Here is a 27,550-nt window from a genome sequence, read left to right on the forward strand (position 1 = left end):
TGCTGGCTGCGGTCTGGCATTGGCGGCTCATGTTCATCTTGGAGTCAATAATGACTCCGAGATCCCTTTCCACCTCTGTGCTTTCAACAAGGGAACTCCCCAGCCTGTATGTATGCTGTGGATTCCTTCTCCCAAGGTGCAGCACCCTGCATTTGTCTATGGTGAACCCCATCCTATTCTCATATGCCACTTTTGTAGTCTGTCTAAATCTAGTTGCAGCCTCTCTCTCCCTTCAAGTGTGTCCACCTCGTCCCACATCTTAGTGTCATCAGCAAACTTGGACAGCGTGCTTTGCACCCCCTCATCCCAGTAGCTGATGAAGATGTTAGACAGTGCAGGTCTGAGGACCGAGCCCTGGGGTACCCCACTGCTCACATCTTGCCAGGTTGAGTACAACTCGTCCACCACTACTCTCTGGGTGCGTCCCATCAGCCAATTTTTTACCCATCCAGCTGTGCAGGCAGGATAGATCCCTCCTCAGGATAGATTTTATTTTAAAAAATAACTTAAACATGGGCTTAAACATCATCCTGATTAGGAATATACTTAATCAGACAATTAAAAGAGTTTTTTTTAAATTGGGACCTGAGTTTTGCTGCTAAAATCCTATTTCTATGGGTTTGGTTTGCAATACAGCACCCTATGAAGATTAAAAGGCAATATTCAGAAAGACATTTCCAAATATTGCAACTTACATGGGGGAAAAAAGGATTTTTTTTCTTGTAATTGTGCAGTAGTGTCGGGGAAAAAACTGCGGCAACAATACTGCACAATAATGCTAGTTACTGCATGGTCATTTAGTACTCATTTACACAAGTAACAATAACAGCTGTGCAGTCTGCCGCTCATGGAGATGTGGCCAGTCATACGTTGTGTGTGATGGTAAATGTCATCATCCATAATTTTTTTTTTTAAGTCAACAGGTTTATGTTAATCAGCATTACTAACAGATGGTATTCTAAGGAGAACTGGTCAATATCTTATTTTTCCATCCGATATACAGCTGCAGTACCAAGTTACATGTGAATTTTATTCAGCCTTTTGAATATTTGGTCTGTTTAGGGAGCTATAGATTGATGCCATCTAGATATCTTTGTCCATTTTAAAAGTAAAAAAAGACAATTAACATTGTTGGCTTTTCCTTTTCTTCCTTTTTTTTAAATATATATACCATAACAATGTAAATTAAAATGTAATTAATGTGTTCTGAGTTTGATGTGAGGGTAGAATTCCAAGGATCACTCAGACACTGGACTAGAGACTTGCCTCTAGGATATGGCATTTCTAGAGCTGGAATATGTTTTTCTAGGCTGAAATGAGAAGGAAGAAATACAATGATGAGAAGTGAGCGATAATTAGTCAGACCTTTTTTTCTCTCTAGTGCAGGCCATTACATAACCTGTTGCATGGAAATAAATTCTAAAGTTTGCATTTTCCTTCTGTGTATTGTATGCAATTCATTAATGTTAATGAATTACAAATATATGTTTCTTATTCAAAGGTTTTTGAAGTCAATAGAAGGATTTCCAAAGATTTCAGTGAGCTTTGTATCAGACCTACATGAAGACTAAAATAATATATTTTATAATATCACGTATTGCCATGTGCCCATGAGGGAAGAAGTTCTGCCTCTGGGATATTTCTCTTTGGTGGGACTAGGTGACAGATCTTGATTAAAGAATTTGTTGTGGGTTTCTCATTGCCTTTTCAAGATTGGTTGTTTATGGGAACAGACTCTAGGGCTGCTTCCATGAGGGATGGACTAGCAGAATAGAAAGTTAGCCAAGAGCCATATACCCACACAGGCAATTTGGAAGAAATTCTACACATTGACTTTACAGGGTTTCTGCTGCCCTACACAGGTGTTTCCTTACAAGGGAAAACAGGACAGGACCAATAATGAGGGGAGCACCTAAAGCAGAGTAATATGCGGTAGTTAAGCATTTAGCATCGTCTAGTCTCCTTTCTACTATTCTTTTAGTTCTTTAAAACTGACCTCCAACAATTCTGTAAGCCATACTTCTGGCAGTGTACACACACACACACACACACACACACACAGAGTTCGGGCTGATATTTATTTGAATTGTTAACAATACCTCTAGATTTGGTTAAATTCAAATGAACATTTTTAGGTTTGTTTTTATTCTCATTATCTGGAGGTTCATTTTTTTCACTGAAAAATGAAGTGAAATTAGTAACAAGTACAGTTCTTGTGGTTTTCACTCAATCCAAAACGCTCTTTGATTTTATATAGATATTCTGCCTCCCTAAAGATTTCACTAGTGGCCTAAAGGGTAAAATGTTAAAGGGTTAAATGTATATTAATGCTTTTTCTAGCATTCGGTAATGAAACAGGTATCTTTAATGTTCATAGTCAGATGTCAGGCAATTTACTATTCATAAATCATTAACAAGTCTTCAGTGACATCTGTCAGAGATTAATAGAAACCCTGCATTGCAGGATATACCTATTTTGACATCCTACTCAGAGAATTTTTTTAAAAGGGGATGTTAATTGCACCATGTTGTACATTTGGAAACTGCATCCAGTTTGTACATGTATTGTCTTTACAATAGACACTCAGGTAAGTGTTAGTTTGACTTGGAGGTAATGATTTAAACATAAATTGACCCTTGATGAGGGATTTGGAGTTTCAGGTTTAATGTGTTCTTGCAGTTTTCTGTTGTCTTCAGTGCCTTCAAATGCCACACAAATATAAGTCCTTCATAACAAGTGCCTTTTCAGAAGATGTATGCTGCTGACAGTTAATATAGAATTATTGCCCCTGAATGCATTTTTGTAATTACTTCCCAGAGATCTGTCTTTGTGTTAGAAGACATTTCACACTTTAGTAACATAAGTGTTTGGGGAGAGCGTGAGTAATAATTACAACTAGTCTTTCAGTTAAAATAAACCTAAAAATTATAAAAAGGTAAAATTAGTTTGAGACAGTGAGGAATTTATTTTGTATGTTATGCATGTCTAAGTATACCAAGTTAATAACCTTTCACTAACTGAACCAAAAAAAGCAGTAAAGATCAAAAGAAACTCCATTCTAATTTTAAGTAATAATGAAACTAAAAACTGATTAAAAGTGACATATTACTTGAGACAGAATAAAGAAACCTTAATCTGAATGCTCCTATAGGAGATTTCTGCTGTAATGGAAAATGAAATGACTTACAGTTTGATCAATAAAAATTAGCAGCACTTAATATAAGATTTCTCTTGTACATTGAAGACTATCATGACTGGCTTGAAATCCAGAAAAGTCAAGGCTGCAGGAAGTATGTGTGCGTGCACGTGTGTGTGCGTGCGTGTGTGCGTGCACGTGTGTGTGTGTGCGCGCGCATGTGTGTATGTGTATGTAGAACCTAATCCTAAATCCACTCAAGCCAATAGAGAGATTGATTCACTTAATGGGCTTAAGATCAGACCCTGTATCAATATTGGTAAAAAAAAATCTGTCTGCATGTATAAAACATGTGGTCCCTAGAAGTATATATGATTTCAAGTTCTTGTACTTAGTATTTTGTCATCAGCGGTCCCTTTATATAAGGATGACAGTGCTTAAGTCTCCAAAGTATTGATGTGAATATTGCATTTCTTCAGATTGGCTTCAGATTGGTGCCCTTGAATCGCTTCTTTTGCCTACCTCTAGAGTGGTGACCACCGGTGAGTTATGCATGTCCTAGGACCTGTTTAAATATAGGACCTGTTTTGGGAGCTGGTTCTCAGGCATCCTTATGACATATTATGTCCAAATAAGCTGGTGCTGTATAAACCAGGCTTCAATTCTGGTGGTGTTTGCTTGAGCCAGAATGCTGGTATTTGCTTTTTTTTGTGCTTCCAGTTGACATGGAGGATTTTCTGAAGATGTTGCTGATGGCAAATTTCCAATGCTTTCAGGTGTTTCTAGTTTGGTGTCCAAGTTTCACACCCATACAACAGGGTGAGAATGATGATGGTCTGGTAGACAAGGTTTGGTTTGGGGGCTAATGTCATGATCATTGAAGACACAATTTTGGAGATGTCCAAAGGCAGCACTGACAGATTTTATTCGGTGTTGAATATTGTTGTCTATTTTTACTTTTTGGAAAAGATGGCTACCCAGATAGGGGAAATGCTCAACATTCTCCAAGGATTGCTGCCAAATTCTAATATGTGAAGGAGCAGCTTGGTTGGTTTGGGGTGGGTTGGTTAAGCATCTCAGTTTTCATGAAGTTGACAGTGAGTCCAAGCATTTCATATGCTTCACTGAGGCAATCAAAGTGACCTGGAGCTCTTCAATTGAGTAGGCATACATAACACAAGTGTCAGCATATTGAGAATCGGTGATGGAGGCATTGGTTGCCTTGGAGTTTAACTGGTTGATTCCTCCCTGTGATACTTGATGCTGATTCCAGATGGGAGTCTGTTGACAATGAGATGTGGAATAGCTGTAATGCAGATGGAAAAGAGCGATGGTGCAGTCACACATCCTTGCTTGACTCCAGTCTAAAAGTGAAGGAGTCCATTTCTGAGCCATTGCCTAGGATGGTGGCTGTTGTATCATTGTGAATAAAACTGATGATTGTGACAAATTTTGGCAGGCTTCCAAATTTCTGATAGTGTGCTTGGATTTGCAAGACATGGGCACTGAAGTCCTGTCTGCATGGAAATTACATATTATTTGACACGTGGATTATACAGACAACTAAGAACACAGTGGGGAAAATAGAAAAAGGGTTTCTAAGACTTTCAGATGGTACCATATATGGTTTTTATGATTTCATTGTTAATATACAGAATATGGGATAACATTTGTATACTGAGTGTCAAATTGGGTGAGTTCAAGCAAGAATTAAATCAAGGTTTCTTTTATTTATTCTGTTTAGCAAAAGATGTACATACACAAAAAAATTCATGTAGTTTGTCACTACCTGGGTCTTTTCAAACAAATAGATATTTATATATGTAGCTGTATATTGATAGATAAATATGAGTATTCATTACACCAGAGATGAATGTTCTGTTCCCATCCCTGCAAATGCTGCCACCACATAAATTGGAGTAGGTAGGTTCTCAGTAGACAGAAAAGGTTCCAGAAAGCTACTCCCAGTGTTGCTGGCTGAAAAAAAGAAAATTAGTAGAAAAAGTTGCCATCACCTTTTTTTCTACTTCATATTCTGTCTACCCTACCATACCTCATTTGATTTGCATAGTAATAGTAAATGCTGTTTGCATTTCAATTGCCCATCCCTGAATAAAAAATGTTCAAGTTATCCCCATGGAAGTTATACATTTGATCTGGATCTCATTGGGAGCTTCTAAGGGAAAATTCTTTCCCCGTTGGCTAAAGATAGGTTGATTCCGTTGCACAGCTGGAATATATAATAGTTGATCAAGGCCTTATTCATTGGAACCTTATAGTAACCATTCTGCTTTACCCACAGCAGTAAAAAACTAGTTAAACAATCACATCAGATATCCTTTGTATTCTTGAAAGCTTTCTCTTTGCCATTTATCCAAAAATTGCCACTGCCAAGGGTTTTACTTAATACCTTTGGTTGTCAGTTTGTTATAACTTTACTAGAGTACTCAGTTAAACTTTAAAGTAGCCCCCTTCCAAAATACGGCCAACTTTAAATTATCACAAAGATACTGTAAAAAGCTGGGGGAAACACCGGTAATAAAGAATTCTGCCAAAAGTACAGTTCCTTGTGTCTACAAGGATTTCTACAGGTTATAGATTATAGACTAGGAGACACAAACACCCATTTCCTCTTTGTCAGTGCTTACTTTGTTACAATGTCCTCTAAGAACACATTTTTTTTTCTTTCAGACTTAAAATGTTGGTAGTGTCTCAGTACCCATAACTCCAGCGTTTTTCATTTTTCTCTACAAAGTTAAAGAAAAATAGTAGGAACAGGCTCTTTATTTTTAAAAGGTTAACTTGAAACCATATTATGGTGTATTAATATGCTGTTATAAAATATAATGGTTTTGATATACTGTAGTATACGTTCCCTAAAAGACATAGATTTTTACATTATGCAAAGTGTTGTCTTCATAACTTACTTCCTACATCTATATTATAAGCAAGGTTAGTCTTGTGCCCCCTACGTGAGCAGTTTTGTTTTTTTGAAAGAGTAATTCTATACTCAGCTTCTATACCCTCCCAGTATCTCTGTCTTTCCAGAAAGCTTCTCTAGCCACCATTCTTGCTTTTCTGTACAGTTGGCTGTCAGAATCTAACAAATGACAGCTTGGAGAGGTTGGAATGGCCATAGCCCTAGGAGGTCACGAGGAGGTAACAATATACAATTTTCATGGTTCAAGGGTAGCCTTATCCTACTGTTCTTCATTACAGTACTGCAGTGAGATCAATTTTATTAAGTTGTGAGTCTTAGGAGGCCAACACCATTAACTACATGCTGGATCAAATAATTTTTTTGTATTATGATTGTTTTTTTTCTCTTGTTGATAGAAGAGGGGATCTGATGTACAGAATTCTAAGTCTGCAAGAAGTGTTATGTGGTGAAAGTGTTTGAACATCGAGACTGCATAGCAGCCTGCATGTTAGTTGCTTTGTCTCTCATGTACTGATTCTACACAATTTGACACTGAATGAATATACCAGAGTATTTCATGCATTATCTTGCCTGGGTCTTTATTTGTTTTTTCAGCCATGTTCTGTTCTTTTCTTACAAGTAGGTTGACACTGGGTGTGAAAGACCTTTGCTGCTCTGCACGCTAGAGCCCTAAACACGCTTGCTTTTGATCCACTTAGCTTGTACTAGCTTAACAGAGCAAGCTTTCTTTGATACATTTGCCTGAACCTAGTGCTCAGATTGTACTTGTATTTTTCAATATAACTTGGTCTTTTGTACCAACTCACTTGGCTACTTTGTGTGTGTGCGTTTTTTAAATGGTTTTATTTCATTACAACAACATATACAACTCCTAACAATTACACTGCTTGCTGTTTGGGCCTGCTGCATACCCTATTGAAATGTACAACACAAATGTACACCTGTTAAGGTTTTAAAAGATTTTTTATAAAAAGATCCTAAGCATGCTTCCACTGGGAGTACATAACAAATGAGAAACTTTTCAGCCTGGCTCTTGGAGTCTTAGATTTGTTTGTCCTTTGTTACTGGGGAATAATAACAACCTTTTTGCCCTGGTTCATTATTCTTGCATCATAACCAACAGAAATTTTGGACAGCTCTGTTGTCTCATAATATTAGGCACAGCATTAAAATACTAACAAACCAAATAAAGTGAATTCAGAAAAAGATCCTGAATTGGCATTTAACACTAAGTAAATGCGTATTTATGAGCATTTAGATTAGGGCTTTCCTTTTAGTTAGTGCTTTCTTTTGTCCTTGCTTCCTAATTATACATGAAACTTCCTCTGCTTTTGTCTTCTCTAAAAGTTTGCTGACTGACCTGTAATCACAAAACAGGAAAGTTGTCTGTTTGTTCCTAAAACTTAGGGCAGATGTATTTCTGGTGTAATTCCACTGAAGTCAATGGGGTTACATCAGAGATTAGTTTGATTCCAAGATTTCCACTGGTTACAGTAGCACAATTTCCATCCCTTAGGCTAGAAACCTTTGGTATAATGACACACACCCACCTCCTGGCCTGCATTTCTGGGCAGATATTTGGGAAAAGTTTTAGACATTTTAAGGCCAGTTTTTGTGTTTTCTTAGCACTTACTAAGATACTGTCTTTATCAGATGGGCACAAGTATGTAGCTACTATTGTGCAACCTGGGGAATAACCTGTGGTGGGCTTTGAAGGGCTTCAAGTAGCGCTGCATATATTGAGTTGGTTGGAGAGTTTTGGAAAACTTTCATGAAGTAATTTTGCAGTGGATCTTCCGGCTCTCAAAATATTAAGATTCGCCTTTGAAAGGGGTGTTTCTTCTGGTTCACTGCATTGTCACTGGGGTCATCTCTTCTGACTGGCGTCCAACACGCAATTTTAGGTGTAACCTTGCAAAATTGTCCTCAAAGTTTACCAGAGCAAACAAAAAATTGCTTACTTGCCCCTTACTATGATTCTAGGAGAAAAGCAATGTTTTTTGTTTGCCCAGAAAAAGAAGTTCTTTTGCCATACAAAATACAATGGGTGAAATCTTGGCTTGCTTTAAGTCAAATGGGAATTCTGCCACTGACTCAGTGAGCCGGGATTTCAACCTGTATGTGTAATTTGTTGTTTAATTGTCCACTTTAAGATACGTATGGTTCCCATTACAGAAAAAGTTGTGAAAATGTTTATAGGTGCGCCCCAGCAGATACCCTAAATAGAGAAGCAATTTATAAAAGCTGCTGGATTAGACTAATTTTAGATTTCAAGTAACATAAGTCCAACATTTGTGGATTTCTCTCTGCAAAATTTAACACATTGATCAGACCATTATGTCAGTCAGTAACACTCAAATATTTTGACCTTTCTCAGATTTGATTTATTACCCTCCTCTAAATAAACTATCATTTAAAAGAAAAATATTGAGTCTTACTGAAAACACTAACTTTAGTGTTAATTTTAGTGTCAAATAAAATGATAACATTTTTTCTGATACTGCTGGCCAGATTGTCATTAAGGTAATAGGGTGAAGTATTCTTCTTGTCTTAATGTATATCAAAACTTTTCAACCTATTACAATAAACATTGTTAGTTTTTTGTAACTTAAGGCAGAGTAAAATGTGCTTTCAGTGCTGACAATTCAAACTGTATTCTCAACTTTATTCATTTAGATAAATTGTTGGAATAATTGCTATGCTGTTGGTGTTCAGATATATTAGTTGTAAAATTGCCTTTTGTGTGTCTTCCTTTTATGACATGTTCAGTGTCTTGTTGGAGACACTGCTGAGTGTGTATTTGTGAATTTTAACGTTGATTCTTCATCATCAATATATAGATTTTCTGTGGGTCCAGTGTACTTCTGTGCCAAATATGCTAGCTGTACACAGCATATACTTTTGTGAAATGTAAGGATTTTTTTTTAGAATTAATTAGCACTTGTTTATTCTAACCAACCAGTGCCAGCAGTTTTCTTCTGTTGACTTTTCCATGTAACCTCTATGCTACATACAAATCTGTCCTGGTGTTGCTTGGTAACAGTATGTCAGTGTTAATGTGCTCCCCTCTCAAAGGTGTAGGAATTCCTGGCTACATCAGTGAGTATTAATTTTTTTACAGTCTATACAGTAAGCAACTGTTTATGTCTATCAGATTAAGCAATCCAAACTCTGAGGCCATGTTAAATATTTACCACTCCATCAAATAGTAATAATTGTACTTGATAACATGTTTTATGCTGTGATTGCCAACTGCTTTATAAAAGTGGATAAGTATTTTCCTCATGTTGCAGATTGGTAATCTGAGGCACAGAAAGCTTAAATGGCAGGCCTGTGACAGACAGTGTCCATAGAAGGATTGTTTTGATTTTTAGGATCAGATTAAAAAGGGGGATTTATGCTCCTTAAACAGGATTTAGGTGCCTAAACTCTGCCTACGTTTGAAATTATGATCTATCCCTCCCCCGATCATCAACTCGCAAGGCTTTTCTTTTTGAACTGAATGTTTCCTGGGAACCTTCAGTTCTGTCTTCTGTGCATGCTCAGATTTGTGCAGTATTTCTTGCCTAAATCCCACAGAGATCCAGAAGTTAGGTGGAGTAGTACTACAACCCCATGATAGGCCTGATTTAATAGCAATGCTCAGAGCATGCCTAATGCACACTTACCAAGTGCATAATTCATGTCCACGTTCATAGGAAAAATATAGTTGGTGCCTGACATTTATAAATTAAATTGAATTCTTTTCCCTGCCTTGTCTGCCCCTGTGCTGCCTGTCCCCTTCCTGGTCTGTCATGTGCCACACCCAGAGGCTGCCTGTGCCACTTCTGGCATGCATGCTACAAGTTGGCCACCCCGATCTACTCCATCCTGTGGAAGCTGGGCACAGTGCAGCAAAGCATAAAAGATCCCTGGAGCCAAAATGAAATTAAGCAAGGAGAAGCATGTCTCTATAGTCTAATGGTTAGATCACCCCTCTGGAAAGACAGGGATCCTAGATGTTGATCCCTACTCCCTGTTTATGGGCTTTACATTAAACAGTCAATGGTTAAAAAGCAAATGATTCTGAGAACAGAGATTCTAATCCAGGAATGCTTCCTTCCAGCTGAGTGCTGGAACAAACAGGCTACAAAGTCAAGCTCCCTTTTTTTTTGCTCTCCTGATGTACTCAGGAATCTCACATACTTCTGCTGCATAGTGTTCATCTTCAGCAGAATAGCCTATTACCTATTGGTTGGAGCACTTGCTTGGGATGTAGGAAAGGCGATGTGAATCTCCTCAGGTTGAGAAGGATGAGAATTCGAGTCTCTGACTCTGGGTGAGTGCTGTTCCCCAGAGGTGTCTAACACTAGCTTTGTCCTGACCAGGCCTAACGCAGGGTTCTCATGCAATATGCGTCCTGGCCTGGCCTGGTATAGGTGCTGCCTGCAGCACACATTTCAGCTTGGCCCAGCCTAGTGCAGGCACTGCATGGAGTACACATCCCAAACCAGCCCCTTGTAGGTACTGTGCGCAGTGCACAGGGCCAATCCAGCATGCACCATTTGCAGCATGTGGGTCAACTCTGAGACCCATGGGCAGCACTGCAAGTCAGATGATAGGGTTCTGTGGGTCAGATTTGGCCCATGCACCGTGTCTTTGACATCCCTGGGTTAGTATATAAGAGCTAGAAGGTACCTTCTCTTCCACCTTTGGTTTCATTTAAAAAAAATAAGTGAGCCCTGTTCAGTTGTTGGTGCCTACCCTAGGGAGCAATTCAGAGCTCTGGATCCTGAGTGGATGGAGAGGTCTCATTTAAACCCTGACTCAGACAACTAAGGATTGGGCATGACCAGAATATCAGACCATGTCACTTAATGTGTCATCTCCCTGTGTCCCAGCCGCCTGCGGAGGGTTCGGGATTGAGAGTATGGTTGGGGTTAGAAAGGTAAGAAAGATTTATTGACTTAACAAAAACACAACTACGTGTAGTAACAAGACAAACAATGACAGACAAAAGCAATTCAAGACTAGGGCTGTACAGCAATGTAGGATTGTTGCTGATGCCTGATACACAGCAAGCTTCTCTTTCCACAAAGTTCAGCGAAGTCAGGTGTCCCTGAACAGCACTGTCCAAAGGGGTACCAGGAAGGACCCTGGAATGTAGTCCTTGGGCTCCTCGAGGTCCACGGGCCCACTGATCCAGGCAACAACTAACTAATCCTTTTCACCGAGCTGTATCTTCCTTCTGAATGGTTTCCAGATATTCCAGCTAATTTAAAGCTTCTGAATTGTTTTGATAACGTACAACCACTCAGATTCCTTTTACTTCAACTGTCTTTAGACTGACCAATCAGCAGTACAAGCCTTGCATTCCTAAAATAAGGTAATTTTAACTACACCACAGGGCCTTACTGCTTCAAGGCTTTGCTAAATTTACTAGGCCTTACTTTATACAAGGCCTCACTACATCTTAATCTTTAATTAGGCATTTAGCAACAACATATAGCTTAATATCTAAACAAATATAGAAAAACACTTGGTCTAATTCAGCAAGCACCTGTATCACACAGGCATAATTTCAGCTGTCATACCCTGCTCAGCTTAAATGCCTTTCCTAGGTGCCTAGTTCTACCCATGCACAGTATAGGCAGTTTTAGTGCTAAACTCTGAAGTTTTGATTTCACTTTGAGGACCAAGCCTCAGAAATGTAAAGGTTGCAATGCCTAACTTGCAGGTGCTGAATTCCCTTTTAATCTGGCCCCTACTCTCTATTAAGTAAAGCACTAGAAGTTTGCTTTCTTCCTGCTTTTTAGGGAACTGAGCCTTCTCTTGGGCAAGCAGAATTGTCCAATACGACAATTCTGGTCGAGTATTCATAAGTCTGGTACGACTTATGAATACTCATAAGTCATGGGAACTTCCAGCTTCTTTCTTTACCTCATATGTTGTTTCTTCACCTCATATGTTCCTTTCCATAATGTAGCTGTTATGTTTATTCCTCAGAAGTATTGTGCAGACTGTCTTTTCAATCCTACATTGCTGTACAGTCCTAGTCTTGAAGCAGTACTTTGGTGTTGTGCAGATTTCATCTCTCTGAAGACAGCCTCTTTAGCGTTTAGCAAGTAAGCATTTGAGTCTGCTCCCAGATCTGGGTCACACATGGTAACAATTAGGTCAGCATAATTTTTATTTGTGGTAACATATAATCTTTTTTGAAAGACTTTGGTAAATTTTCCTCGTTCCACAGTGGAAAGTGGAATATGTGACCTCTTCTGAAATTCTTTTCATTAGGTCCATGTAGCAAAACATGAGCTTAGACAAATTATAGTTCCAATTCATAAGCAAGCTTGGCAAAGGTTTTCAGACAAATTATTCTTGAGGAATGCCTTGCACTCTGTTTCATCTAGTCATACTGTTAGTTTCTTGTTTATGAATGAGTTGACTGTGTAACTAGCTGGTTGAAGCTAGTTATACAGTTAATATTTTCATTACCAGTTCTCTCATTTGAATTATCTTTGTAGTGACAAAAAGGTAACATTTTGTGGCTGTTTGGTTCCTGAGTGAAATGAGTTGACAGTCTCTGTCTGCTTTCCCAGGGTTTTGTGTTCATCTCACGAACAGATCACTACAAATGGCATCTAGTTGGCAGTTGTATCAGGAGCACAACGACTCAGGCTGGGAGAGCAACTACCTACCTCCCAATAGGGGGAGAGACGTTCTCTAGTTCAAGGTTGTGACACATTGATGGGGCAGCATGGGCAACACATGCTGCCATTGAAATTGGTTTATCCTGCCTTGCTGTTCAGGTCTTCTCTTCACAGAATGGTTTCCAGTCTTCTCAACTGGGCACCATTCGAAAGCACTGAATGCACTTTTATATATGTAAAAGTGTGCTTTCTAATGTCAGTCCTTAATACTATTCATTTCTAGTGCAACTGAAAGTAGCTGGAAAAAATAGACGGGCGTGTTGTTTACCCTCTTTCAGAAAGCCGGGCCAAGCATGCAGAAGAACACAGTAAATGTAGCATTCAGAATATTGCCAATCAGGTGCAGAGGATCTGTGTATAAGTGCAGTTCTTTGCATACACAAACATTCATCTTTATATCAGTTCTTCATGTGCTAAATACTTCACCTGATACAAGAATCATTTTGCAATAATTCACATACACCTATGGCAACTAATGAAACTTCTGGAAGGTTGCTTTGAGAAGTAGATTTCCTGTTTCAGCAAGGAGTAAAGATGCCAAATATAAAAAAAAAATTGTAGATGGAGATCAGCTTTTTTGTCTCACGTTGTACAGATAGACTTTCCTAAAGCAGTGTGCTAAATTATTTGTTGTTGTTGTTGGATAAAGTAGAACAATTTATCCCTGGTGAAGTAATGAAGTTATTGGAGTTATATCAAGAGTGAATTTGTCACAATACGTTCACCTGGTCAGCTCACCTTAAAGCTGACAGTCAAGACAAAATGTTTACTGTGCTGTGTAGCATGTGTCCCATGAACCACCACTAATTTGCTCAAACACTTTTATTTTTTCTTGGCAGTAGTTGAAATCAGTTTTCAACAGGCTTTCTTCAAGTTTTCCATTATCAGGCAGCATGGAATTAGGTGGTAGTTCTTTAAATTGGATTTATATACTTGGACTATTTTTATAGGTTTCTGTCTTATAAAACTGGAGAGTTGACATTCTGATTTATTAACTATCAACTCTACAGGACATAGAGGCTTTAAAAAGATTGAATGAGCTGTAATGTTTTTGATTCAAGTCTAGGATGAGAGATGTAAAAAGGTGTGCCAAGTAAATATGACAAAATTAAAGTGATAATTTGAATACATGCATTTAAATTATATGTTAAGTAAAGCAAAGCTAGCATAGCATTAAATGCAACTTATCTGGCTGGTAGCAGGATAAAGAACCAGAATTATGGTTATTTTTTCTCACAATACATTTTTATTAAAGGAAGAGATTGTAAAACATAAGATTCAATTAACTGTACTTTACTGAGTGAACATAGTCCAGATGATGACTTACAATACTATGAGTTTACTGAATGATGTTTGTTATTACCAAGCCCTTAAATTCATTACTTCTGCACTAGTAGCAGATCCAATTTGTTAAAGTGGATATAATATGTAAGTTTTCTAATGAAAATACTCACACACACACACACACACACACACACACACACACACACACAGAGGTGTGTGTGGGGGGGGGTGTCTATATGATCTCATGTTCAGGTTCTTTGACTGTTATCCATTATAACAGTATAACAGTCAAAGAACCTGAAAATGAGTAGATCATTTTATTGTTAAGAGAGAGGCTACAATATACCACAATCCGAAGTATTGATTTTTAATATTTTTATTGGAATCCAAAGGGTATGTCGTGCTATGTGTGCCCTGTGAAAAACTGCAGAGCATTTTATACCAGTTGATTTATTCTATCAGGTTCAGTACTGAAGATGTTTGAAAATGTGTATTTTCAATGGATGGTGGTAATAAAAGCCTGCAGATATTATATATCTGAAGTGCTTGTAATACCCCATTTTCATGTTGAATAAATTGTATTTCTTGGTTTTGTTTCATTTTGTAAGTATTGGTTGGCATTAATCTTTTTGGACCCCATCCCATGCTACAAACAATTGATCTGTGTAATCACCAGTGTTTTCTTAATGGGTTAAAGTACAGACATATGCAAAAGAACCTGATAAAATCTCTTTTAAAATTTTGGTCAAGAACAGATACCATTAGCCCTATTTCAGCGACCAGCTTCTGTGGAATCAGTTCAGACAGTATACAACGTGGACCTTCCTTCTGCTAGAAGATTCTGTGAATTCCATTTTTATTGCAGTTTTGTCTTTTGGGTTCAGTTTTAATAACATTCTTGCCTATTGACACATTTGAATAAAACAGATGTGTGGATGGAGGCAAAATTGCCACATCAGCCTTATAGCATGTTTTGAAATGCTTTGTCATGCACAGCATTCTGGAATTAGGGACACACAATATGTCCATACTGCTGTGACTGTAGCTGGTACTACAACTAGCTAGCTCAGTTATTGCTACAAGCATGGCAATGGAAGAACAGAGCCCAGTATAGCCTGAACACTTACCTGCAAAGCTAATTAAATAATTGGATGCCTCCCTGGTGCTGGACTGCATGCTACCACAGCTCTGTTCCTATCAGTACTTGAGTTAGCTGGTTTAAAGTCTGCACAAGCTGTGGTGTAGATTCATCTACTATGAAGTTATAGATCTTGATTCCCATCTTCATAAACTAGTTTTACCCTGGGGTACCTCCAGTGCCACTAGAGGATTTCATCCTGCTGCATGTGAAAGAAAATCAGGTCTGTAATGCACATATCTATTTTTAAACTTCCAGTTTATTCTCCAAATAAATTCCTTCCCCTTTATTGTTAAATTCACACATTCATATTATTTAAAGCTTAGAAAAAAATTAAATAAAAAGTTTCAAATAAAGAAGACCGAAACATCTAAATATTAGATACATGAAGTTAACCTGACTAGTGGAACTGGCAGAACTCAAGGCTTAATATTTTCTAAGGGAATTGACTTTGTTTAGTCTGAGTTCAGTAAAACTACTCACTACTTACAGCAAAAACTACCCTACTCACATGCTAGAATTTTCATGTAGTCAGGAGCCTTAAACCATACCTTGTCATGCATCCACAGATGCATCTCAAGCAGGTCCAAGGAGGTGATCCTCCCCCTCTATGCGACACTGGTCAGGCTGCAGTTAGAATACTGTGTCCAGTTCTGGGCGCCACACTTCAGGAGGGATGTGGACAACACGGAGAGGGTCCAGAGGAGGGCCACTCGCATGATCAGGGGGCAGCAGGGCAAGCCCTACGAGGAGAGGCTAAGGGACCTGAACCTCTTCAGCCTCCATAAGAGAAGGCTGAGGGGGGATCTAGTCATCATTTATAAACTAGTCAGAGGGGACCAGCAGGCACTGGGGGAGTCCCTGTTCCCCTGAGCACTACCAGGAGTGACTAGAAATAACGGTCACAAGCTGGCAGAGGGTAGATTTGGGCTAGATATCAGGAGATGCTACTTCACAGTCAGGGCGGCTAGGACCTGAAACCAACTTCCAAGCAAAGTGGTGCTGGCTCCTACCCTGGGGGTCTTTAAAAGGAGGCTGGATGAACACTTCGCCGGGGTCATTTGACCCCAGTACTCTTTCCTGTCCAGGGCAGGGGGTCAGACTAGATGATCTGCTCAGGTCCCTTCCGACCCTACCAGCTATGAAACTACGAAATCCTAACAAGTTTGTGTGATGAAGACTTGGAGATTCTTACCGCACGCACGCACGCACGCACGCACGCATGCACACTCAGATGGTAAGAAAGTATCTTTGGAGGGTTTATTCATTGCTGCATTGCATGATAAAAAAACCACATTAATATAATGAGAAGTGTCAGGGATAACTTGAAGTGAGAGCTATGATAATTAAATGTATCTTAATAAATGCAAGACAATTCCTTTAAAATCTGTCTTTAGACCATTAGAACTTACAATGGAGTATATTCTCCCTTTTGGCAGGAGGCCTAGGAGGGGATCTGGAGAATGATACGAAGGATAGCCGGGCCCTGGAAGAGAGGAACAGCGTGACAAGTCAGGAAGAGAGAAATGAGGAAGATGAAGACATGGAGGATGAGTCAATTTACACCTGCGATAACTGTCAGCAGGACTTCGATTCACTGGCAGACCTGACTGAACATAGGGCACACAACTGTCCTGGAGGTAATGTTAAACTAGCTTTACAATTCTGACAGGTGGTTAGCTGGGTAATTGGACATAGCAACAGCTTGAGGCCTCAAGTGAGATTAAAGAATTAATAATGTAATTTTACAGTTAATGTAATTTTATTGTGGTGCCTTGGGTAGCCTTTGTTCACTTTTTTAATAAAATTAAAATAAAAGCAACAGCTTTCCAATTGGAATCTCTCAGTAATTATGTTAGACAAAAATGTTGTGTTTTTTATTAGCACCAAAAGTTTCAGACAGGCTTTTTTGTCCAAATGAAGAACGTTTATTAATACAAAGTTAAATTTACAAAACTCCATGGAAGGAATGCTTCTGAAGCCCTTAAATGGATGTGGCAGTTTCTGAGATGAATTTATTAATGTGAGTTTTGTAATCCCATTTTAAACATTTGCCATACTGCTGCTTAATAGGTTATTGCTGCATTTTTGGAAGTATAAGGACATGGCAATAGGTTTCATCATAAATTGGTCTTGATTTTACTTTATGAAAAGAAATAACAAGCTCAAAGCATTGGTGTGAGCAGTTGAAACATATTTTGCTTTTACACGGCACTTTCTATGACAGTGAGATCAGCAGGTGTTCTGCAAAGCATGTTAAACTGATTTATGGGGCAGTGCACACATATTTGCAGGTTTAACCAAAGATGTAAATAAGATGAGCACAAATTATATTCATGTGAATTTAAACCAGAGAACCTAATCCTCACCTTTCCCAGAATAAAATAGCCATCACTTATTCCTACCATATCCATCCAAGACCCTTTTTTGCCAGTTCCAACTGCGAGCAAAATGGCTAGGTTATGAGCCAGGTCATAGAGGAAAGTTTCCTCTTTTGTGTGGATCTCTAGATCTTCAACCAGTCTCACCCCTTTTCATTGATTTGGTGAGTAATCTATATTTTCTTTCCCCTCTGGATTGGTGTAATTATTCTGAGCCATGAATAAATACAGGAAACTTATAAAACAGGTTGGGGAACCTACAGCTTTTGAGAAGCTTAGGTGTATCATCCTTCAAGGATTTCTCAGGGGATTCATGGTTTGGCTGTAGCTCCATCTGTTCTTTAACATGTACCTATAGCTCCTTTCTTTCTGCGCTACTCTTATGGCTGTTTAGAGAAAGGAGTTCCCCTTTTCACTTCTTTCTATCTACTGGAGGGAATGGAAAAGGAAATTCTATCCAGCTCACTCTTATCCTGCACTGGACAGAGATTGTAAAGTGCAGTGTGATTCAAGTGCTTCTTGCTCTGCTGCTTGTTCTGTATCATGCACCCATACCACAGTGTTCTGCTCATCTCATGCTCTATTCTTGCTCTGTTTATGCCAAGCAGAATATGTGGTGAAAGTCTGAGGCTCCATAAAATCTTGAAGTGACCAAGTTCAGTGTCACTCTTCACCAGCTTATAACTATCATATTAACCATAGTGCATTTTTTTAAGGTGCACTAAGTATGGGTATGCAAATGACATTGTTTAGGGGTCAGCAATCTTTTAGTAGCAATGGGCCAAGTTTAGTGTAGCCTGCTCTGACGATGGGCTGCCATTCCTCTTGTTGGTGCCATGGTCCCAACCTGGCAGCTACTTGGACTTGGCGCCACACTCCTGATCTGGCAGCTGGTCTCCTTGCTGCTGAATAGCCACCATTGTCCTCTGCCACAGAGTTGCTGCCAGTGTCCCAGTGTTACAGACTAGGTGACGTTGCTTGTTTGGCTAGATCCAGCTTGTGGCTTGTAGTTTGCTGATCCCTTAGCGTTGTTCATTCATACGTGACTTCATGGCATCCACTGAAAATGACTCCATGCTGTAGAATGTCACAGCTGAAAATGAAAACAGAATTGCAGAATCAGTACAAAATTAACATGTGACAACCCCCCCCAAGCAAGCAAGCAAGCAAATAAGAAGACATTGTTTATTGTCAATATTTTTAGGCCACAAGTGCCATTTTGCTAGTGAGATATATAGTTGTAACTGAGAATTATATACTTTTGTGGGAACTGCTGAAACAAGATATATCAAGATCTGACAGCTGGTTTTTGAATTGCAACTAACATGATGCATATAACTGTATTGTCTTTGCTGGTACACAAAAAAAAGACATTTTGGTATAAAAAACAAAAACTCATGATTAACTCCAAGTGTGGAGATTCTCATTTCAGAATAAGTGTAATCTTCCAGGTTAATTTAATCAAAGTGGACAGCAAATGCACTTAAGTTAAATGGGAAAAAGTGCCCTTTTTCCAGAATAAGAATGTCCACACATGGACTTAATCAGCACTTTGAATTTACATCCTACTTTAATGAGAAACAACTTGCAAATGCAGACACACTCTAAGCTGTTGTTTGACAAAAATAAAAATGTTTCACATAAAGCACAATCTAAACAAATCTCAAAATTCAGTAGAAAAGGATTATACGAGGAGAGTAAAAAAATGTAAAGTAGCATTAGGCAATACCATATTTCTCAAACTATTTTACTATAAAGTAAATTACATTTAGGTTAGATGCACTACATTCCTTTTATTTTCAGTGCCTGTCTGACACACATGAGATTGTAATGTAGTGTCTGACCTCTTGGCAAGTTAGAATTTCATGTCTTAATCTGAAGCAGTGTTTTCAATAGTGCCTACATGGGTCTAGATCAATACAGGTAATATTTGTGCTGATAATATTACAAGGCTGGTAATAGAACATAACTAATGACTTCCTTTGGGATACTGAAGTTAGAAAGATCTTGCAACTCAGGAGTATTGCAGGATTGTAAGAGATCACTCCAAAGAATAGCATAAACCATCTATTTCATTGGAATCCCTTAGAAATTCATTACAGTACGCTAAAGTTATAATACACTTTGAAAGCAGTTTCTTTGACACAGAAAGAAGCAGCAAACAGCCATTTCCCCCCTCGCTTTTTCATGTACTTCAGACTTATTTCTTTGAGGACAAAAACATTGTGGAAATCTAGACATCTCTTGCAGCATACATGTGTAATTCTCTTTTTGATGTCAATAGCAAGTGGATGTTCTGTTTCTGACAGAACTTGGGGGCCTTTTGCACCTTTTACTCCTGACTGATGTCTGTGGTTGCAGGTTGTAGATTCACAATCTGTATGGGGATTCTGAAATTGGTGTAAGTAGAGATATTTGCTTTGATGGGACATTGGGTTCCCTGTCTGGGTCATCCCATCTGCCTTGTCTTCCCTATGCTCCCTCTGAAAAATGGTCTTGGAAATTAAACCCTAAACCAGTTCAACAGCAACTCTATAAATTCCCCCAAAATAAATGGGAACACTGAGCATATATATTGGGTGTTGGTAGTTTTAAAAATTAACTTAATGTCTGTCCTTTTTCTACCTTCCTTTTTAAGGAAGACTAAACACTGTTACTCAAAACAGCCTTGTGGTTTCTTTTGTTAAACCAATTTTTTTTGCACACCGATTTTTATACCTTAGATTGTTGACAGCAGTAAAATTCAAACAAGGATTTACAAATTATTGTGTCCCCTCTGGCCAGTACCAGATGCTGCATGCATCAAGCAACTATTCTGCAACATATCATTATCTTGTGGCTGATGCTGAGTTATTTCTTGTCTGATGAAAAGTAGCTAAGAAGCCCCAAGCTTTGCTATACAAGTGTATGTGCTTTTTTTTTTATATATAAACATGCATGAGTCTTTTTTTTTTCTTTTTTCAGGATTTTAGCATTTTTCTCAGATTAAAAATAAAGCTGCACTTCTTTAGCAAATTATTTTTTCTCCGTCTGCCAGATCACCACCCTCTCATGCACCCTATTGGGTCTATGTGCCCATTTGTAAACTTCCTTTTCCGTCAGTTTCTCAACTGAATATGGAGTATTTTTTAGCAAGTTAGCACATCAATGAACTGGACAGGAATAGGTTATGTTGGGGTCCCTGAGCATTTCATGAGGTCCTCTTCTGTTGTTGATAACTTTACAGGTTGTCTGTTTCAAACAGCAGCAGAGCTATATATGGATATTGCCAGCTTGGAAGTGGCTGATTTTTCTAAACTACTGTACGGTAGGAACTAGTTTATAATTAAAGTCTTGCAGTTGCTCCTTTTAAATGCCCTGTAACTTGTACATTAGGCTTACATTTTAAATGAGGTATTGTAACTGTTTCATGCTAGTGTATAATTTTTCATTTTCTTGTATTCACCTGCTACAGAGAACTATAATTGTCTTGCAACTGTGTATGCAGGACGCTCACCCAACAACCCCTATATGGCAGCCTATAAAACTAGTGACTACATCTCATGAATGTAATTCTTATGTAGTACTTTGTATTTTACACTTACAAAAACAGACTTCTCAGATGCACCCCCCAAATTACAATGTTTTGCTGTACCTGATTGGCACTTTCTAGGTTATTTTTCTTTCTTTCTTTTTTCCTAAATATTACTGGATTACTGATCACTCTTCACAGAGGAAAGTAAAATGCTGTTGTGTAAAAGCAGTATAGAAAGTTAATTATACACCTAGTTTATACAGCTGTGGCTCTAATGACCTACTGGCCCTAATTACTGTGTTGCAGTTCAGTCTGAGTGCTCTTGCCTGTGCCAGAGCCCTTTTTCTTTCTCTTAACCTGGCTAGTGTTTCAATATAAAAAATAACAAATTTCCCCCACCTTTTTTTCTGGTGCCGGAATACAGTTTTCCTCCTTTCCACAGATCATTGTAAAGCGTATTAAAATTGGCACCAGAAAAGCCCTGCTAACACTGAAAACAGTGTAGCAACATGGACTTCTTTTAGAGTTCTCACTTCTCAGCGTAAGGATCTGAAAGTGGGCACTGGGAGAGTTAAATGTTTATTATCATGTTGCTGGAAGGGCTATTAACACAGGGCACTGTCTTTTTTGGTCACAGGCAATAACACCTCCAGATGTAAGGATAATAAGGTGCTGGAGCAGCCTCTGGCTGTCCTTAACAACTAGGCATTTTGTGCTTGGCCCTGTATTCAGTATATATGTTCCCTGGAATAAGAGAGCAAAATGCAGTCTGATTGCATGCCACCATTGACAGAATAGAAGGAGCCTCATCTTGAGAGGTGCTGAGAAGCCAGTTAGTGTTGAGGGCTCTAAGCTCCTCACTGAAAATGCCAAAGCTATGCTAGTTGAAATGCCTGAGGACCAAGCAGAACAGATTGCTATTACATAGATAATAGTTAAGTGTATGTGGGTAGTGCCCATTCAGTGTATGAATAAGTTATTTTCAGGACTCCTGTAACAAACATATCAATAAGCTATTATGCTAATAAGTTACTAGCCCCTCTAGCTTCCTATGCAACTCCACAATGAAATATTGCCACCTGTTTAATATTTTTTCTATATTACTTAAAACATATCAGTGTCTGAATTTGCAGCTGAAATTGAGCAGAAATTCTATTACAAATTTAATGATAAATAAGTCACATACTAACGTTTGAAGAATTGACTGTTTAGTAGAACTTACTGCAAAATATATTTCCTGAGCTGCTGCTTAACTAGACCCTGTTCAGAGCTGACACATTCCTTGTGCTGAGAGGTACCTGTTGTGGTTCTTTGCAATGCTGTGAGGTTCTTAGGGTATATGTATGTGTTCCTGTGTGACTCGTTCAGTCCAGCGGTTGTCTTAGCATAGTGTTTAATGCATGATTCTTGTAATACTGCACAAAGTGTTATACTTCCTGACAGTGTTGATTTCCAGCAATCCTGAGAATCCTTCTGCAGCTACAGGTAGGTGACGCACCGTTCAGTCTGCTCAACTCTGACTACAGGACATAGGCTCAAACTGAGGCCCATCAAACTGGAAGAGTTAATGAAGGCTGACCCTCAAATGATGCAGCAATTGTTTCTTCAGCAGTTTCTGTATCTTTGGTTTTTGAGGCTGCTGCAGTGCTGCCAGTTGGCCCTAGAAGTGCCCCTCCTATCTGGTTTCTGTGGGAAGAGATCATTTAAATCTAAAATTAGGGCTGTGTACCATAAAGGGCCAAATTCAGGGTTCACTCTTGTAGTCCCATAAGGGGTCACGTTCAGCGGGATTGATGCATCCTATAACAGAGGTATGGAGAGCCTGTGCAAGAGCGCTCCATGCCCCAGTAGCTCGCTAGAATATTGCCAATTTGACCTTTGTGGTGCATCTCTTGGGGGCTGTGGGAATGGGAAATTGGACATTTTGCTCTCAGATAAAAATGTTGCCAGTGTGCCTTGCCCCTCCCTCAGTGAATTGCCAGAGAGACATTTGTGATGGGTTTCCCAGGGGATCAGGGCAGGGAGAGTGGGAAATTGGACATTGTGCTTACAGATAAGAGTGTTGTCAGTGTGTCTGCAAACAGCCTGGTTGTATATAACCAAAAACCTCTGTAGGAGGGGCCGTAATAGGCTATGTCTGCTACTCCCCTCTGCCCCGACATAGCCAGCAGTACCTGCTGATGGCCTGGGTATGCATTGCCAACCTGTACATACTCTTCTTTATGATGATTATGTCTTCCCTCAGCCTATCTGTGTCGCAACTCATTTTCACACAGGTAAAGCACTTTGATCCTGTCCTTTTCAATTTCCAGCATGGTGTCTAATGGTAGCCTGTCTTGAGCTGTGAATGTGTTACCTTGATTTTATTAGCTCTTCAGTAAGAAATGATTATTGAAACCAGTTTGTTTATTTTATCTGCTTAGAATATGCCTGCCCCTAGGAGCCTAAGATATAACTAAAAACACTTCCACACCCAATCCACAAGATCTAAAGTAAGTGAAGGTGAGAACAGAATGCATCTGTTAAACAGGGAGTCACACCTAGAGCACGTGTTCTGCTTACTGCACTGGTTGCCTCCTGATGGGTGCAGGACCTTTACAACTCTTCGTGGTTTGGTAGGAGGCTGTTTCTAAGACCACTTTCCTCCTCCTGACAAGCTGTTGCAATTGTGACCAGCAGAAGCATTTGAAATGGAGCTCCCTCAGTATAAAGGAGAGGGAACTACGGGCAGGGTGTTCTTTGTGAAGGCCCGCTGATTCTGGAATGCACTTCACCACCCAGATTTGTTGGAGCCCTGATCTATTTACCCTCTGAATATAGTGCAAGGCCCATGTTCCCTCCAGGGCACCTGGGGCAGTGCTATAGTGCACTGTTAGGAAATGGCTTTTGTGAGAGCTTTTTTGTTCCTATGGGAGATTTTTAAAGGTAACATTGATGGCTGGGAAGTTCCTATTTTTATTTACAGAGTATTCTGTTATGGGAGGGGAAGGTGCTGTAAACTGAATTTGAGAGCAGTTAGTTTTTTCAATATCTAATATCATTCAATATCTAATAAATAATCAATATTTATGAACAAGAGAGGGGGCTACCATATTTTCTCACATATTATGTGCTCCAGAGGTTAATATGAACCTTGTTTTTGAAAAGCAGGATGAAGGAAGAAAAAGGTTTTTCCAGAATTATGGCTGCATAGAGCAGGGACAAGGTCTAATCTTCAAGGGATTCATCCTCCTTTTCCTGCTTGACTAAAGCTGAACCCTCAGCTGTTGCTGAAGACTGGTCTCCATAGGTGGATCTATGACTGTGGAAAGAGCTAAGGAGTCTCCCAGACTATGGAATATGAGAAGAGAGATCAGGAGCACATAGCAGATGGCAAAATTGCTCTAAGAAAGATGAGCTTGATTAGTGGAACATTCAGGACTATTAAAAAGAAGAGATGATCATTAATACCTTTAGGGTGAAGAACAGTGAGCCATTAAGTCAAGTGACTCCCTCCACTGCCTGAATAGTAATGTAAAAGTTGCTGTACTGTGGAGCAGGAATCAAAGCAGGGTGCTTCTATCCCAGGCAGAAAATCAGCTTCCCCACTTAATAAACACACTCCAAATTTTGAGGGTCTGATTTTGAGGAAAACACTCTTCAGTAAGCAAGGGTTGTATCTGTATTGGCTTATGTTTTTAAATGGTCTTAAAGGTATAGGTAAACCCTTGGAAGAGAAACTAAAGTTGTCCAATCCACATTGTCACAAGTATCGATTCCTGTAGCAAGAGTTCAAAAGTAAAGGCTGTGTCTTTCTTGTTGACTGGTGATCAGAGATGTAACTGGCCAGTACTGCACTGTGGGCATGAGCAGCAGCTGAAGGTTCACTGTGGGACATGTCATTTCCTTTTTTTGCCATTTTAACACTGTCTTTACGTAGGAAAAATATGAGGTGACATCTCCCCTTAGAAGCAGTGAATCACTGGCCACAGCTCCTGAACAGAATGCTACTGCCATGGCTTTGCCTTTTTCACTGCTGGAACTGGAGCTACTTCAGGGAAGATGCAGGGGATGAGAGATAGGGATGAGAATGGGGAGGGTGAGGAACCTTCTTGCTCTAATCTGGTGCCAACCCCCCAGGCTTAAGCAGTGCCTGGGGCTTGTGCCCTGTGTGCCCACGCATCCTTATACTACTGTCGCTGTTAAGATAAATCAGTTTTGGCTATATATGCTGCCTGATGATCTAGGACAGGTGTGGTAAACATGCAGCCCACTTGCTGCAACACCATTTGGTTCCTGGTACTTCCACTGGGTCTGAGCAGATCCATCAAGGGCACGGTACATGCCAGACCAGCCTCACAGGCAGGGCCCATGACATATACCGCATGCAGCACTCTGAGACTACACCACAGAGCGTACTACCGTTCCGGCTAGAATCGGTGCTGCATGTGGAGCAATCTGGATGTGAGAGTGTCGAGCAGATCCCAGACTGGCTCGAGTGGGCACCGTGCTATACATGATGCCCGTTCTGTCTGGACTGCACCACACGCAGCATTGGCCCTGAAATGTACACCCTACATGGTGCTGCCCCAGCAGCTTTGGGGCTGTGCCTTATGTGGTGCCTGCTCCAGTCAGTCTGTGTGCAGTGTGGGTCCCAGACTGGCTGGAGCAGGTTTCCTGTGCAGCATGGTTCCCAGCATGGGTAGTGTGTGGTGCAGTCCAGCTGGGGCAGACACTGTGTGCAGCATGGTGCCTGCTTTAGCCAGTCTGGGATCCACGCTACATGCCCCTGGCCAAACAATGCTGTACGCACACTTGTTCCAGCTGCTCCAAGATCCATGCCACACACAGCACAGGTCCCAGACTGGCTGGAACAGCAGCTGGATCTATTATGCTGGGGGAGGGAGGATGGGAAGGGGAGGGGTATATGGGTCAGGTCTGGCCACATGCCACTGTTATGGCTCACAGGGCCAGATGAATTTGTGTGATCTAGGAGGACTACAATGATTTAAGGCAGTCTTCAGATGGCAGGTGCATCCTCCTGACCAAGAGGTTAATATAAATGTTGCCATTTTTTGTTTTCTGATTCATTTCCCCATCCTCCTAATGATTCTTCAGCCTAGTCTGGATCAAATATCAGATCAGATCAAACACTAGTCCTCATCTAACTTTCAATTTCAAACGGAATGGGGTGATAAAGTTAAGATAGCTTTGTCCTCAGCACTGTGGAGGCATTTTATGCCATGCCTTCTGATGGTGTCATACACTGTTGTAATAAGATGAATGACTAGACTGGACCCTATCTGAGTGAGCTTTGAGCAGCTGCCTGCTTTACCTTTGCAGCTTCTCTGAAACAAAGAATTGGAGTCACTCAAGCAAATCTATCTATCTTGCTGGGCACTGCAGATATGTCAGTAATAACTCATGGTCATTGGCACTGAAGGTAACTGAGAACACTAAAAAAAACCTGTAAGGCATGGTCACTTCATCTTTACCTATCACCAGGAGGAAATCACCAGCCCATGTAGTAAGTTCATTTTCTGTGCTGTACTGGTCCTGAAGCCAGATTTTCTGAGTTCATGTAGATCTAGATATCTGCAAGTTGCTTAACCAACATCTTTCTTTTATATTTTCTTTATGTGCCTCCTCCTCTCCCCCCCCCCCCCCCCCAAAAAAAAAAGACTTGAGACGGGCTATAGAGAACTATGGGTATTGGTGAATGCTAAACTGATGTCTAGAACAGTGGTTCTCAACTTTTTTCGTACTGGGACCCATTTGCCAAGATTGATGACTTGTCCCAGCCCACACCACCCTAGCCCTACCAGTGCCTGACCCATAGTTCCCTGTGCCCCCAGCCCTGCTGGTGCTCCTCACCCCCAAGCTACAGCCCCCTGGCCTTATTGGCACTCCTCACCTCCAAGCCACAGCCTGTTTCCTCAACACCCCCCAGGCCATGCTGGTGTACCTTACTCCTGATCTGCAGTCCCCTGTCTCCCCCAGCCCTGCTGGATGGGGCCCCCAACTGCCCCCGTCCCACTTGGGTTGGAGCACAAGCAGTGAATGTGGGCCCCTGCATGTATGGGCACAGCCCTGTCCCACTGGCCCAGGCACACAGCTCCCCGCTGCGAAGGACCTACAGATAGGTAGCCATCTGGGGGACAGTGATCACCTCATAATAGAATTCTTCATAAAACGTCGAGTGGGTAAGGTAACTAGTAGGGTGAAAGTGCTAGACTTTAGGAAAGCTGATTTCAATGAACTCAGGTGATTAGTCAGGGACGCACTGCAGAGTAGGAGTTTTGAAGTGATGGGAGCCCAAGAAGGGTGGCTGTGCCTTAAGGAAATGATCCTTCGGGCACAAAGCGAGACGATCCCAATGCGAGGAAAAAGAGGGAAAGGGGCCAGGAGGCTTCCCTGGCTGACCAGAGAAATCCGGGGCAGCCTAAGGGCCAAAAGGGGAGCACATAAAAAGTGGAAACAGGGAGAG

At 40.2% G+C, this 27,550-nt stretch overlaps 1 protein-coding gene across 7 annotated transcripts in view; it reads left to right on the forward strand.

Moving 5' to 3' along the window:
• Nucleotides 1-27,550, forward strand: part of ZNF423 (zinc finger protein 423) — a 275,029-nt gene that overhangs the window by 52,086 nt on the left and 195,393 nt on the right. For 4 of the 7 annotated variants that reach the window (XM_025213622.1, XM_025213626.1, XM_025213621.1 and 1 more), the window contains exons 3-4: nucleotides 16,629-16,829; nucleotides 20,797-20,877. The exons of 1 other annotated variant lie outside the window; for it this stretch is intronic. In XM_025213622.1, the coding sequence (XP_025069407.1) occupies nucleotides 16,629-16,829; nucleotides 20,797-20,877 (282 nt within the window). The remainder of the gene's footprint in view (nucleotides 1-16,628; nucleotides 16,830-20,796; nucleotides 20,878-27,550) is intronic. 2 more of the 7 variants (XM_006031964.3, XM_006031965.3) reach the window with 1 other exon arrangement.

The sequence above is a fragment of the Alligator sinensis genome, unplaced genomic scaffold (genome assembly GCF_000455745.1).
Source record: "Alligator sinensis unplaced genomic scaffold, ASM45574v1 scaffold933_1, whole genome shotgun sequence".
In the NCBI taxonomy this organism is placed as follows: domain Eukaryota; kingdom Metazoa; phylum Chordata; order Crocodylia; family Alligatoridae; genus Alligator; species Alligator sinensis.